Source organism: Solanum pennellii, chromosome 2 (assembly GCF_001406875.1).
Source record: "Solanum pennellii chromosome 2, SPENNV200".
Lineage (NCBI taxonomy): Eukaryota > Viridiplantae > Streptophyta > Magnoliopsida > Solanales > Solanaceae > Solanum > Solanum pennellii.
In genome coordinates, this window is record NC_028638.1 from 34,217,631 (window position 1) to 34,234,897 (window position 17,267).

Below are 17,267 nucleotides of genomic sequence, written 5' to 3' on the forward strand. Positions count from 1 at the left end.
GGGGGGGGGGGGGGGGGTTGGATTGAGTATTGAAAATTATAATTGCTGAACAAAGGCCTTTTTTCAAGTGATTGTGGAGTAATACTCAAGAGGAAATTCCTTACTGGAAGAAAATTGTACAGATTACAAATGGTACCAGCAATTTATGGTCTACTAATCCTGCTTAGTTCCCTCGTAGCTGTGGTTTGTGGAAGAATATAAGAAAGATTATTGGAGGAGCTCAAGGAACTGATCCAATTAGAGCTAGGGTGTAGAAATAAAATAATATTCTGGTATGATGATTGGCTGGGAGATACTCTTCTGAGAAATGAGTAATGCATAAAATAGCAGGCCACGATGAGTAATGCAGAAATAATCAAGGCAGGGATGTGAAATTTAGAAGGAATCATAATTGATTGAGAAATGAAAAATATGGTTAAGCTTCTTCAATTATTGGATAGTTTACAGGTTCAGCCTGATAAATCTGATTGTCATTTTGAAAATTTGAAATTGCATAGCAGTGGAACATTCTCAAATATAACAGTTTTTTTGGGTATTGTATGGCGGTGGCAGATGTTATAAAAAAAAGTGCAGGTACATTCTTCAATTGGATGATACACATGAAGTAATTTTAGCCTAGTATAACCGGCAGAGAAGAGGTTTGCATATACGTAAACTATGTCATATGTGTTAAAGAAATTGAAGAAGTAACTTCTTCTTTGTCCAAGACCATGTCTCAGCTTCTTTCACTTGAGAAGCTAAAGCTCCCATCCTTTTACAGCTAAATCTAGTTTGATAGACTCAGGGATTTCACCCTATATGATAAAGAGAGGAGAAATGTTTGAAGACATGCAGGCTGTTGTTCTAGTTCGAGTCTTCATCACCATCCATTATCAAAATAAAATTCTCACGTGCTTGACCCACTGAAAAAATCCGACAGGCACAAGATAGTAATAGAGCAGACAGAGGTCCAAGATTCGAGTTTCACCGCCAACAATTATTATAAAGAATTTTCACATGTTCGACCCATGAAAGAAGAATCAAACCTATATTTGAGGAGGCATGTTGAAGACATAATTAAGTACGTGCTTTCTCTAACAGTTTAAACTTTTAGATGAGATGATCGCACATTACTTAACGGTCGATGCTATCGAGATATCTCTACGTCTAAGGATATTAATTTTTGTCTCAAATTATCATGAAATTGGAAAATTACTTTTGTTTGAAGGTGACTTGTGAAACCTCTATCCTATTTTTAGTCCAAATGAACTGTATTTTTTACTTAACACATGTTTAACACTATATCCAATAATATCCTATTTTTAATCCAATGAACCAAACATATACCAATAAAAGTGCATCCACTAAATAATCCTGTCATTATTTAATCATCGCATTATAATCCCAGTATAACTTGTTCACCAACCAAATGTTCCCTCAAAGAATAATAAAAACGGTTCAGATGAATAACTAACTAATCAAATAAATAAGAGAAGAGAAAAGTAATTTCTAATCATAAGAGGGAAAGCAGAAAGACCCAGTTTATACAAAAAGAAAAAATTAATAAAGACATTCTACCCCACCAAATTGGGTGCTACGCCACGAGCGACAGCTGCACCACCAAGAGTGTATTCCAGGATCAAAGCCCAACCAATTAGCCATGCGACCCTGAGTAGAGTAACATTTTCTAGTGGTTACAGACTGAAATATCCTATTATGGAGAGAAACCATAAAAATTGATTTTCAGGATTGACTATACAACAGACTCTGAATAAATTGCCTTTGCGATTGTTTTCATTTCCACCAATCAATATGTGGAGTAACGATATGCATAGATTTCACATGATAAGAAATTTCTTCTTTACCCTTCTCCAATGCAGACATATGAGTAATGATATGCACTTCCAGCAGATGGGCAGCGACACGCAAGCTCTGCATAACAAAATGCAGAAAGAGCAGCCGCTAATCCACCAATAAAGAAGGAAACAGTGAGAGACGGTCCAGTGTGCTCTCTGGCAACTGTTCCAACAAGAATATAGACTCCAGCACCTATGGTTGCTCCAACGCCTGACAGAAGTAAGTTTAACAAATCAAAGATCAGTGATGTTTAAAACTCAACGCTCACTGTCCAAATGACAGTATATCAAGGAAAAACTAAGGGAAGGTATACGAACTAAGTATTGGCTGTTTAATTTTTCTTTTAAAAGCAAATTTTAGTGCAGTTCTCTATCCCCTGAATAATGATAAATCGGCAATTAGCATTTACAATGTCAGAAACACACTTGAAATTAATTTGACCACTCAATTATTTCAGCTAAAGTTCAAGGTCAGACACAAGAAGATCCACAAAGTGAAACTGAAGATCCAGAAATAGAAAAAGTTTATTTGTATTTCTTGATGAATTTACATCGCATGAGAATGGATACTTATACAAGAAGTACTAAGACTAAAGAAGAAAAGAAAATATTACATAATCAATTACAACAAGTACTCCTATATTAAGCTAGGAAATCAATCAATCCACACTCCCCTCAAGTTGGTGCAAAGATGTTACACATGTCCACTTGCAAACTAGTGTATTGAAAGTCCTGTTTGTTAGAAGGCCTTTGGTAAACTTATCATCTAGTTGCTTTTCTGATGACACATGAAACGAACTCAAGACACCACTTCTAACTTTTCTTTGATGAAGTGTCAATCAATTTCAACGTGTTTTGCTTGGTCATGATGGACTGGATTATGAGTCATACTGATTGCAGCCGTATTGTCACAATACAACGAAATGTTCCCTATTTCAAATAACCTTGATTTCCCTAGTATCTTTTGTAACCACAAGTTCACAAATACTCTGGGTGATAACTCTATATTCTGCATCTGTTCTTGATCTAGCAACTACAGTTTACGTCTTGCTTCTCCAAGTGACCAGTTTTCCTCCTACGTGTGTAGTAACCGGATATAGATCTTCTGTCATCTAGAGATCCACCCCTATCCACGTCTGCAAAAGCTTCTATTTGGAGTTGATCATATCTGGAAAAAGTAAACCTTTCCTGGAGAAGACTTCAAATACCGCAAAATGTGAAAGACCGCTTGCAGTCTTTTCAAACCTATTTTTAAAATGTGGTTTTTCTGCCTGGTCCATGTGTTGGTAAAAGCGTGTGCTTGATAGAATTAATGGTCTTTGACAAGCCACAGACGTATTATTTTGTGAATAATACTATTAAGTATTTAATAAGTGAATTGTGGTGTGGTGTGGTGTGGTGCGGCCTCGTGTTGTGTTGGTGCGTTGATATTGTTCGTTTGTTGCCGTAATATGTTAGGTGCATACACATGCTGCCATAATATGTTAGGGGCATACACATGCTAGCGTAAAACTTTAGGGGCCCATACATGTTGTCATAGTATACATTTGAGGCATATATATATGTTGGCATGGACTGTCAGGGTGCTGTGTTAATTTCCTACACAGTCGTTTATGACAAGTCTCATGGCTCATTCGCAGGTTGTTTTGGAAGTATGTTTTAACGGTGACAATTATGAACCTATTGACATAGTTAATAAAGGCTTTATTAGATTTACATGTATATGACGACGCTTTGCAACCTTCGGCAGGTTTGACTTGTATACCTAATAGGATTTAAGATGCAACGATTACTATGGCATAGGATGTAATTGTTGTTTTCACTGATGCAGGTTTACAAAGGGAAAAGGAAAAGTCAAGCATTGATACGGTAACTACAGGTATGTGTGGTTATTTGTTTCATGCCTTTGGCACCCTATCCAACTTGTAGGGAAGGTCATAATGCTAAAGCACTAGCAATTCGAGAGTCCTTGGAAAGAGCGCGACAAAATGATTGGTCAAAGGTTCAATACTATCAGATGCAAAGAATTTGCAAGAAATGTTACAAGAGAAGATGATATTATTTTGGGAAATAGATAGCATTTGTAGGATATATGGCATTGGATGAGTTCTTTTGAAGAAAATCAAAATTGTATATATTCCTCGAACATGGAATGTGTTGGCTCATAATCCAGCTAAATTCTCTATTAGCAATTTATATAGGATCTCTTAAGATTCTATTTTCCCAAGTTGGGTTGTAACTGATGCAATGGTGTCATACGTACATCTGAAACATATTATGAAGCAATTCACTGAAGAAGAAAATCATAAGAGCAAAAAATGTGAAAAATTGGTCCCTTGTCTTCCACCTATCAAAGATGATCTGCTTTGTTTCAATGCTTCATGAAGTAAGCTACAAATCCACACCAAAGCTTTCAGCCTTTCCTGCTCCTCAACATTCTTCCTATCCGCATTCCACCCATTCGAACCATAAAATAAACTTCTTTTTTTTCCATATTTATGAACGTAAATTAAGTTTTGGTCAATCACCAAAAATGATTGAGGAAAAACACAGTTTCTCCACGGGTTCACTCGCTGGAAAAGAGGAGTAATTGGTAAAGGTTTTTTTAATTTTATTGCTAAAGTATGGCTTCATCTACATTTTTCTGCAGTAGCTTTTACCTTCATGTTTTTAGCTGAAATTTTTGGGCTTTTTAATCCCTTAACCTCATGCTAGTTCTCACTTAATTTTCTTGGTATACCTCATGACCAAAATTTGGAAAAAGGAAGTAGTAATGCTTTAAGCAGTTGCCAATTTTAGTTGCACATTCAATTAACTCTCTTGTTTGATACGTAGGATGAGAAAGCTATCCCATGGGACAAATAGAAGGACTATTTTATCCCGCGTTTGATTGGTGGGATAAGGATAACAGTCTCATAGAAATATATTAAAATGGTGAGATTAGCTTGCTCATGGAATATCCATTCCAATCCCAATCCCCACATTTCTCTTTTCGTCCTCGAAAGTTGAGGGATTTTCTTCCCCACAATCGGCTGCCCAATTTAACTCAGATTATTTGTCAATTTATATAAACTAAAAAAAGTTTAAGAAACAGTCATACACAGGGCTCAAAGGGATGAATGAAGAAAGTTTGAGTGCATGAAGCATAAAAGGTTAGCCAATAAAGAGTATAAGGAGAATTACCAATAGCTACAAGGTCAAAAAGGGAGAGTTTTCTGGCCAACTGGTGAGTTGCAAGTGTTTGGGTTGCAGCATCAACTCGCTTTCTCCTAACCAAACATCGAAATTTATCTCCGCCATTCTCCATCATCTCATCTTGTGTTTATGCTGTTGTTAATTTCCCAAAATTGGAAGAATGCGTTGACCAATTTTGAGATTTGCCGTCTCACACCTCCACTCATATAGGCCCACCCTTCATCTTCTCTATACTTGTCCAAATTATAAAATTAATTAAGAAACTTACATAAATATACTATAATAAAAAAATATTTACCATTTATAGCAATAATATTTTTACCTCACTTGATCACTTTTAATTCATTTATAATACAAGTTTAATACATATTACAAATTTAACAAAGCATTGCTATAAATGGTAATAAACAAAAAGTATCGCTAAAATCAGTAATTATTTTTTAAAATGTATTAATTTATGTAATTTTTCCATTAATAATATCCTTACCACTAATTACCATTACTCTATCAATTTCTAATTATTTTTCCACTTTTAAGATATCACACATATTAAGATAATAACTATTGACATAATAAATTTACCATTTTATCCCTATTAATTATAAAATTGATAAATTAAAATTGGAAAAATTATATATAATGAAAAACTAATAAATTAAATTAAATGATATAACAATACTTAATTTAGTTGTACCCTGTAGCAAACTATTTGTCAATCACCTCTCTCCCTCAAACTCTCGCTTGCCACTCTCGCTCACTCTCACTTTTATATAAACACAAGTGTATAAAATGTGTTTCTGTTTGTATAAAGCCAGAAAAAATTGTATATATACATATATTTTCATTCCCCTCTCCCAAATCACGCTCACCACCCTCGCCTCTATCTCTTATGCAAACATAAACGAATTGTATAAATTGTGATTTTGTTTGTATAAAGTGAGATAAAAATTGTATATACACTTGCAAATACATATATCTTCGTCCTATAAACTTACAATTATACGATACAAATATTCCTCTGCCCAATTTTCATTTGTCTTTCTCACTTTCTCTTTTTATACATACACAAATTATACAATTGATTTGTATACAGCTGCTTTCTTTTGTATATTTCTTTGTATATGTATAGCTAATGATACATATTTATGTTTGCTATAGAGCGCAATTATGCAAACTTTGCTATAGTATACAAATATAAATTTTGTGTTTGCTATATGTGAAAATTGCTCATTAAAATTTAAGATTTTCAAAATACTCCATTGAGAGTAAAATATGTAAAAGAAATTGTCCTTTCTTGATTCGTCAAAATGGACAAATAATTAGGGACAATTATAAAAGGTTAAGTGAACGTATTTCTTTATTTACATTTTTAAAGATATTGTATTTGTCATATCCAAAAGGTAATATAATAATATTTTCTATTTATAATTTTTTTTAAAGTGTGTAAAATTAATACTTCCTCCGTCTCATTTCATTAAGAGTAAAATTGACATTTTATAATTAAATTGTTACTGAATATAGAAATGTGTTTTTTTTAATCGACTAAAAAGCAAAGTTAGTCACATAAATTGATTAGTACAATACAATTCTTATTGAACGTGGGTAATTGGTCTTTTCTTTTTGTCTTACCCTCTGTAAGTGCATCTCCAACCTTGTCCTTTATTTCACTCTCCAAATTTAAAGTCTTCTATTTTTTTAGACAATCAACTCCAACTCAATTCTCTATTTTACTCTCTAAAAAAAATCACCTCTCCTCAATATTATATTATTATTTCTGTTTTCTTATTTCATAACATAAATTCCTTCATTCTTTTTTTCCGAAATAGTCACTTTTATAAAATATTCATGTAATATAAACTTTTTTTCAAATTCTTTTTTAATATAAAATTATATTCTGTTCTAAATTTCTAAATAACATTAATTAAAAACAAATAATATATAACATACAAATGAATGAACCATTCAAATAAAAGTAAAATCATTAATGAAATATAATTATACAAGCATTACATAAATATCACTTTTAAGATTATTACGTTGCTCACATAAATGTTATATTAACGCATTTTGGAGTTCAAGATAAGCATTTTTTTCGTAATTTTTTTATGTCTAGCTAAAAAAACGTTCAAATCGAAGATTTTCATTTACCACCATTTTTGTCGTTGCAATTGGAGCCTCTACAACATCTTGAATTGGTGCATTAAGATCACGCACTACAAAAGGAACCTCAATTACCAACAAAAAAATCGTTGGTAAATTGATCAAATCGGTTGGCAAATTGAATTACCAACCAAATGCCAACTTATATTAATCCGTTGCTAAAAAGCTCGTCGGTAAATATTACCAACTGATTTTAATTTGTTAGTAAACTTACCAACTAAAAATCAGTTCGTAAACACCCAAAGATGTTACAAAATTTTGAAATATGACCCTGAAATTTTCATTGGTAAAGTTACCAATTAAGTTTTGGTTAGTATATCTTTAGTACCTTTACTAACGAATTGAAAAGGAGTTAGTAAATTTTTTTCTTCATTTTTCGATTCATATATTGGTAATTGGTTGGTAATTTTAGTAACAAAAAATTTGTGTTGGTAATTTGCCAATAAATTTTAAATGCTTTATTTAAATTTTCTTTGAATTTCCATCCGGTGTTCGGTACTCACATTGGAGCCCGACTAAATGTGGATTCACACCGGAAAGTCCCACATTGGGTGGTAAAGCACTTCCTTTTACAAAGATGATTATGTATCCAACGGGAATTAAACCTAAGACCTCTTGGTTAAAGATGCAGGAGTACTTACCACTACACCACAACCCTTGTTTGTAATAAATTTAAATACTTTAGTATGATTATTTATTTTTCTAATAAATTTACTAATTGATAGTTAGTTTATTGGTAATATATCATTCAAGTTCAATGTTAGCTTAGTAATTGATTGACAATATGCTCAAAATATTATTAACTGGACAATTATTCAATAGTAAAATATTTATTAATTTATTGCATTTAAAAATCTAAGAACACGAATATAAATTCAAAAATATTAATCAATTTTATAAATCGTATTTGAATGAAACAATGCAAAATATATGATATTAAGTTAAATTAATCTCCATATGACACATATCATTATATCAAAAAAATTAATTTGAGCACGTTTACAAAAAAAATTGACCAATTATAAATTTTGACCGAAAGTTAAAACGCCTAAGAACATAAACTGAAAATGAAAGTCTCAAAACCTGAAACAACCATCTTGTTAGATATAAAAATGACCTTTCGAAACTAATTGAACTGACAGAATTTTCATCAGAGCACATTTACAAAAAATTCTAAGCAAAATCATTTTTTGCCAAAAGTTAAAAGTTAAATCGCCTAACGATACAAACTGAATATGAAAACCTCAAAATCCAAACCACCTATCTTATAATGTGAAAAATGACCTTCCATAGCTAATTGCGCTGACGAAATTCAAATTTAAATATGTTTTCCAAAAAAAATTGACCTAATTCAGATTTTAGCCAAAAGTCAAAAGTTAAAACGCTTAACGACACAAACTGAAAGTAAGTCTCAAATCCCGAACCAACTATCCTATGAAATCAAAACTGAACTTATATGGCTAACTGCAGTGACAAAATTTCAATTCGAGCACGATTAACAAAAATATTGATTAAAGTGAAATTTTGGCCAAAACTTAAAGCTAAAATTCCTAACAACCTAAACTAAAAACGGAAGACTCAAAATCCAAACCCTCTATCTTATTACATCAAAAATGATTTTTCGCATCTAATTGTCTTATCTGGGTAATTATCAAATATATTGACCAAAGTTAATTTTTGCTAAAATTTATATGTTAAACACCTAAAGGCACACAGTAAAAATGAAAGTCTCAAAACTCAAACCAACCATCCTACTAGATAAAAAAATGACCTTTGGAGTTAATTACGCTAACGAAATTCTCATCGAGCACGTTTACAAAAATATTGACCAAAGTCAAATTTTGGCGTAAACATAAAATTTAAAACATGTAACGGCACAAACAAAAATGAAAGCCTCAAAACATGAACCAACCTTCTCGTTAGATAAAAAAAAGACCTTTCGAAGCTAATGACACTGACGGAATTCTAATATGAGCACGTTTACCAAAAATATTCAACAAAGTCAAGTTTTAGTTAAAAGTTAAAACGCCTGATGACACAAATTAAATATGAAAGTCTCAACACTAGACGCTGATATACCAAAATATTAACTTCAACTAGTAATTTACCAACTATTAAAATATAAGTTAGTAATTAATAATTTACCAACAAATTTTCTCAGAGTTGGTAATAGTTACTATTCAACTAAACATTCATATGTATTATTAGCAACTAATAATTTATATGTTGGTAAATTTTACCAATGGATTAGTGATCGGTTGGTTTATTACCAACTATTTTAATGATGTTAGTAATTTACTAACTACAATCTTTATTCGTCGGCAAAATTTTCAACTAATTTGATATTGGTTGACAAGTTTACCAACAAATTACATTTCGTTACTAATTTACAACACATTTATATTTGGTTGGTAAATTTAGCAACACAATCTTGTCGTTGGTAAATGTTTAGTTAGTAATTCATTGGTAATATGTTAAAAAATTATATAAATAATTTTTTGTCATATTTACCAACCGGTATATACTTCGTTGATGATATTATTAACAAAAGGTGTGTGTTAGTAATATTTTTGTTGGTAATCCATTGATAGAAGGTTGCTAAATTTGGTGCCATTGTTTTTCACCGTATTTACCAACTAAAATACTTAGTTAGTAAGATTTATGTTGGTAAACTGTTAGAATTTCGTTGTTAAGTTTTAAAATATTATTCGGTTAGAAATCTGTTGGTGATTTGTTAGTAGAATACTAACCAACTTAAGTTGATAGTAAAATTTGTTGGCAATTAGAAGTTTTTTTGTAGTGACGTCCATCCTCGATTATCATGTTGTGCAATACAATACATGTAGTCATTATATCATGTAGAACTTTCTTTTTTTAAAAATGCAATTGTCCTAGAATAATTGCAAAATGTGATTGCAAACCTTCAAATGTACGTTCAACATCTTTTCGGCTCGATTATTATTTCATTGTGTAATATGTCTTCTTTTGAGAACGTGGATTACGAATATTTTGAACGATTGTAAACCATTTAAAATTGTGTTTTCTTTATAGTGAAAATTAATAATAAAATAAAATATATTGAATTAACAAAAAAATTAAAAAATTAAAATATTATTAATTCGGAAAGAGAGTGGTATATATTAAATAATATATATTTTTAAAACTATTATATTACATCTAAAAGAATTATAAATTTTAGAGATTCAATTCATAGCCTTATATGAAAAATAATATATAATTACAAATAATAGAAATAACAACAAAATAAAATAGAGTGTGAATAGTAGTTCTCCAAATTTGGAGAACTACTATTCAACTCTCTATATATGAAGAATAAAGTGTGAATTAGAGGTAATTGGAGAGGACATTCTCTGTTTTACTCTCCAAATATAGAGAATGAAGAGCAAAATAGATGATGATAATAATAATAATAATAATAATAATAATAATAATAATAATAATAATAATAATAATAATAACAACAACAACAAAAACAATAATAATAACAATGACAACAATAATAATAACAATAACAATAACAAAGATAAAAAGAACAACAACAATAATAATAATAACAATAAAAAGAACAACAACAATAAAAACAACTGTTATAAATCCATTGAATTGTGTGGATTGTCCTTTAGATATACTCAAGACTTAATTGTATTCATGTATACATGTTTCCAAGATGATAAGAACCATTTGGATAACTATGTACCTACTAATTGGGCATTTATCATGGTGGCCTTTGGGGTGATATCTCAACTCTATAAATAGAGATATCATTCACCTTTTGTAGAACACACTTGAATAAGAAGAAAGTCTTATCTTCCATCTTACTTCTCTTGTCTTCATCTCTTTATGATTATATTCTCATGAGCTTGATTTTATAACACGTTATCAGCGCGAGTCTCTAGTCAATTAAGATTGAGTTCTTGTTTTTCTTTAGCTCATATTTTGGTTGATCTCGTTATAAAGATCAAAGTATTATATGCATAAAATCAGGTATATATTTTCTAAAATATTTTATGATTTAGAATAAAATAGTGTTCAGTCACTAACAATTATCAGGAACCGAAGACATATACTACTATTGGTTGAATATGACATGCTATACAAAACTTCTTAAATGGAAGAAGGTATAAAATTTTAATAGCATGAGTTTGAATATTATTTTGATTGTTTTGAAAGACGCAAAGAATAAATCATGTTGTACTTCGGTTTATTATACCGTTGGTTAAGGGTAAGACGATGGATTCAAGTTTCATCGCACCAAAAGGGTAAGACATCAGGTTAAAGTCCGGATGCACCATAATGAAAAATATTTGAGGATAAGACGATAGATTCAAGTTCTATCGCACCAAAAGGGTAAGACATCAATTAGAGTTTTGATGCACCGTGATTGGGTTCAAGTCCCATAGAATTATGGCGTAACACGCCTTATATGGGTAAGACATTGAGTTTGAGTCAATGCACCATAGCGATGATAAAATGATGACTAAGAAAAATAATATATTTTTGATGAAATGTCTTGAAATTCATCATATTGAATTTTGCTCCATTCCTTGAAAAGAATGTGGTAGCAACATGTGATAACTCTGAAATCCGCCAGTTGACTTGCTCCATTCAATCATTTGAATGTGGTAGCAGTGAATGATTATTCTGAAAGATGACAAATAATTAATGATATGAATAAGGGCATGGAGGGACAGAATTATAATAGTCATCATTATGGTAATGATAAAAGGAAGAACACTATGAGTTCTTCATATAGTCCTTCAAAATGTGAAGGCAATTTTTATTATCAAAATGGTATGAAAGGTCATTAGACTTGTGAATGTTGTCAATCCAATAATTTGACAAGTTTATAAATCCTCTATCATGATACAAAAAGATAAAGTGATGGTACACTTAATCTTTCATAGTGATGTTGAGGTGTGTCATGGAAATATGATGAATTTTAAAGCCATGACAATGTGCTTATAATGCAAATTCATGAAGTACATATAAATAATTAGTCCATTCCTTGAAGAGAATGTGACTTGTGATGAGTATCGTGAATGCTCGACCATTCTATAAGAGAATGGGTCAAGATGTGATAATCATTATGGGTTGAATATATGTCACAACTCACCTCTATCGAAGATTTGAGAAAATAAAATGGTATATGTCACATCTCATCACTACGGAAGGTTTGAGAGAAATAAATAAATTTTATTTGACATGAATGGTCAATGGTCGTGTACGTTTATACGTCATGAATATTATGGTATGTTTGTTATGAACTACCGAAAGTGCAAAAAGAAATAAATAAGTCTTGCCTATAAAGGTTGTGGCCATGATCAAATACATTGTGTGACGATACAAAATTTGTCACTGGTTGTGTACCTATGGTACAACAAAAGAAAAGCAAGAAACATGTCTTGCTCGTAATAATTTTAACCATGAGAATAATGATATAATTTCTCCTTGAGGAGATGTTCACCATATGGATGGTGTCATGGAATATGTGATAGTACACAAAATTAATTGCAAGCTCTAACGAGTTGGTGCAATTATCAGAGGAATAATATTGAGGTTGTAGTAAGTCTCAGAAGAAACTTTTTAAGTTTCGGATGAATTGAAAATAAATATTGAGACTATAAAACACTACAACCGAAGAGGGTTATAAATATTTATGTAAAAGATTACCCCATTTTTCCTCTTGTTTGTTCCATACAAACATGTACATGCTAATGAAATCACATGTAAAAGTAAATTATAAGTGTGTACTAAAATAAAGATCAGTTGGCATGACTGGTTGACCATTCCGATTAAATGTGATGCAAACGTAATTGAGAATTCAGGTGACTTATATGATGAAGAAATAAAGATTCTTCAAGAATTCTCTTGTGTTGCTTATTCATTTGATAAAATGATCATTGTACCAGCTAAGGTTGGAATTGTAATTCCCTAAAATTTTTGGAACATATAAAAGGGTGAATATGGGCCCATTCACCTGCCATGTGGATCATTTGCAACTATATGATTGATGCATCTATGCGATGGTCACATGTATTTTGTTGTCAACTTACAAATTGGTTTTTGTAAGGTTGTTTGCTCGAATTGTTAAAATTAAGAGCACAGTTCCAAACTATGAAATTATATTGATAATGCTGGTTGATTTAGCAGAAATTGTATGCCTCCAATTATAGCTAAATCATGGTTATGAGAACAAAACTCCCAAATAAGATTTGGTATGAGATAATTTTATTTAACATGTAGCAACACATGTATGCATCAAACCAACAAGGTTTCCCCATTAAAATTGGTTCAGGGTCAGGAACCATATAATTTTCATCTAAAATGTTGAATGTGCGGTTATGATTTTAATTGCTCCACCACGCACAAAGATGAACTTCCAAATAAGGTTGGAATGAATGTTAGGTTTTCTAACATTAGGGGGAGAGATGATTGACAGCTGAAAATTATGTGTGAGGTAAATTATGAATTATCTAGATCCTCGTTAAATAAATATGTGAACTTAAAGTTCAAGGGATAATTCAGTTGCATAATGTTGCAAATCAGTTGCCAGATGAATGCACTGACCCTATGATATAATTCAGCTGCAAATGCTCCAATGTGAAGTCCTTGAAGGACAGAGTCTATGATACGCCGGAAGCGTAATAGACCAATCGATTCCAAATATAAAATTCCTTGAAGAAGGAAGGAGCAAATGATCAATATGGTCATGATAATGAGGCAAGTGCTATAAAAGAGCACATTGACATAACACTTCATAAAATCTTGAAAAAGGTTCAGGTACCTGAAATAATGAAAAATGAAGAGATCTCGATAAGTTATGTCTTGTTGGAATCGATATCAAATAACCGTCGACGGTATCTTTGATATGAGGTAGCGCTCAATGATATAAATTGTGACGAGGATCTTGAATTCAAATCTGTCATATAGTGTGGACAGATAAATGGTTGGCCAAGTAAAATGCACAATTCAAGTATATTTTGTTTCACTTAGAAAAGTGACATTTTGGACTGGTAGTCCATAAATCAAGGTATAATGTCAGTGGGGTACAAATAAATTATTATGCGATAGTATAACCGTAAGATATCAAATACGGTTTGTGCCTTGGGGCATAAAGGTTTATCGCAAAAATCCTGACATTATTGGAGATGTTTTCTCTTTTGGTGGATGCAATGAGGTTTGTTTTGATCGGGCAACATATAAAAACTTGAATGCATGTAATGAATAATTGTAATGTCTAGCTAGACAATGGAGGTTATATGAAAATCCTTGAAACACTCGAGGTGTCTGAAGCATATAAGAGTTTGAAAGAAACTTTTCCAATAAAGCTTCAAGAATCCTTATATGGATTAAAATAGTCAAGGAAGAAAAATGGTACAAAAGAATGACCCTAGTTGTCCTTGTATTTTTATGAAAAGGTCTTGGTAAGACAAAATTTTGTCTTGACCTACAGATTGATAATTTGACAAATGAAATATTTGTCTAACAGTGCACATACGCTGAAAAGTTTTGATGCAATTTTATATGGATAAATCGCATTCATTGAGTACCCCAATGATTATGAGATCACTTGACATAAATGATAATTCAGTTTGATCTCAAAAGAAGGATGAAGAGTTTCTTGGTGATGAAACTCTATCTTGGTGCATCAGGGCACTAGTGCATCTTACTAACAATATTTGTTTTGCAGTAAATTTACTGGCAAGATTCAGTTTCTCCCCGATAAAAGGACATTGAAATGGTGTTTAACACATGATTGAATATCCTTGAAGGACCATCGTTATGGGTTTATTCTATCCCGAGGAATCCAAGACAAAATTGATTGGTTACACAGATGCAGAATATTTATCTGATCCGCATAAAGATCTATCTCAAGCACGCTATGTGTTTGCATGTGGAGGCACAATAATATCCTGGCGATCAATGAAAGAAATGTTGCTATGCAGAAATAAAAGTCCTCCATGAAGCAAGTCGAAAGTGCGTCTGGTTGAGATAAATGACACACCATATTCAAGAAATGTGTGGTTTTTCTTTGTAAAAGAATATACCAACCACAATGTACGAAGATTGGAGACATCATCACAACAAATTAAGTGATGTTTTAATCAGGGGGAGTATAATACGCGTTGCACTCTTTTTCCCTTGACCGAGGTTTTTTCCCACTGGGTTTTCCTGGCAAGGTTTTTAATGAGGCAACAAATAATGCGTATCAAAAGATGTGTACTCTTTTTCCTTCATTAGAATTTTTTTCCTACTGGGTTTTTTCTAGTAAAGGTTTTAACGAGGCACATTATCTATGTAAATCCAAGGGGGAGTGTTATAAATCCATTGAATTGTGTGGATTGTCCTTTAGATATACTCAAGACTTAATTGTATTCATGTATACATGTTTCCAAGATGATAAGAACCATTTGGATAACTATGTACCTACTAATTGGGCATTTATCATGGTGGCCTTTGGGGTGATATCTCAACTCTATAAATAGAGATATCATTCACCTTTTGTAGAACACACTTGAATAAGAAGAAAGTCTTATCTTCCATCTTACTTCTCTTGTCTTCATCTCTTTATGATTATATTCTCATGAGCTTGATTTTATAACAACAACAACAATCACAATAATAATAATAATAATAATAATAATAATAATAATAATAATAATAATAATAAAAACAACGACAACAACAACAACAACTAGTCATTCAGTTAAAAAAAATCACCCCACCTACCTTTTCGCTTTTGACTTAAAGTAAGTCATTTCTTACTTAAAATAAGTCATTTTTATAATTGTCAAACACTTTAATAAGTTAAAAACTGACTTTTAAGTCAGTTTGACCAGCTTAAAAGTCCATCCAAACAGGCTCTTCATCTTCTTCCTAAACTCCACCAAGAACATGATAATCTCCCAACAATTTCGTTCTCAATAATTTTGTTCTTCATCTTCTTATTTTGTTCTTTGATATTATTATCTTTTTCTTTTTAGTAATTTCATTCCAATTTATGTTTTTATCTTTTTTTAAAAAAAAAAGAATTCTCTTCTCCTCCATTAAATATATATAATGTCCCATTATCCCAATTTATTTTCTCCATCTATTTTTTTTTCTATTATGTACTTTCGAGAATTCATAATATATATAGTAGGAGATACAAATATAAGAAAATACTTTTTTGAAATATTCATCTCCATTGTAGTCAAGAGGATCCAATAATTATAAATAAAATAATTTCATTATTTCTCCTCTAGCGAATATAGCGCAAAAGAAGTGGGAAAATAATTATTGTGTATTTTATATTAGTATTGAATGATGGATAAGAAAAAAGTAATTTTCAAGGAAGAAGAAAAAACTTAGTGTACAAGCTCAGCAAAAATTATATGTTTTCTCAAAATTTGTATGGTGATGAGGGGTGGTCTATGGTGGCAGAGAAAAAGAGTGAGGAGGAAGAAGGAGTAAAAAAAATTCAATAGAGAGTGGTGAAAGATTGCAGAGAGAGAGAGAGAGTGAGGAAGAAGAAGAAAGAGAAAAATAAATTCACCAAAAAGCTTCTCAAACGCGCTTAAAATTTATGTTGCATAATTACTATGTTGAGTCATCAAAAAGTGTCCAAGTGATACTGTGCAACCCTACATAAGGTATTTAAAATGAACAAAGTTCAACTGAGGAATTTAACTGAAATTTTGTGCCAACTTTAAGGGTTCACCCATTAATTAATCCACATAAACTTTTGTAAATATGATAATGTGTAACTAACTATGTCAGCTAAGATGTTAATAACAACTTCTAACTAACATGATAAACGACTAACTGACTAGCTCTTTATATTTATATCAATGTCCTCTTGTATATGTATCAACGTATTCTCATTTTTTCATTCCCCCTCAAGCTGGTAGGTGCGAAAATGTTAATCATCCCCAATTTGCCTACTAAATATTCATGTTGTGCTCTTGGAAGTCATTTGTTAGTATGTTTGTTTGTGTGATCCTTTAGTGTATACTCAGTCTTTATCAACCCTTCTTGAATTTTTTGCCTAATAAAATGGAAATCAATTTCATATAC

The 17,267-nt window shown here is 31.4% G+C and overlaps 1 protein-coding gene across 3 annotated transcripts in view; it reads right to left on the minus strand.

Annotated features, from left to right (window-relative positions):
* Nucleotides 1-5,252, minus strand: part of LOC107010250 (cationic amino acid transporter 4, vacuolar-like) — a 16,634-nt gene extending 11,382 nt beyond the window's left edge. The window contains exons 1-3 of one of the 3 annotated variants that reach the window (XM_015209494.2): nt 5,019-5,252; nt 1,845-2,046; nt 1,563-1,647 (exon numbers count right to left, since the gene is read on the minus strand). In XM_015209494.2, the coding sequence (XP_015064980.1) occupies nt 1,563-1,647; nt 1,845-2,046; nt 5,019-5,145 (414 nt within the window). In that variant the 5' untranslated portion in view covers nt 5,146-5,252. Of the gene's footprint in view, nt 1-1,557; nt 1,648-1,844; nt 2,047-5,018 lie in introns of all 3 variants that reach the window. The other 2 variants (XM_015209493.2, XM_027914858.1) reach the window with 2 other exon arrangements.
* Nucleotides 5,253-17,267: the final 12,015 nt, after the last annotated feature.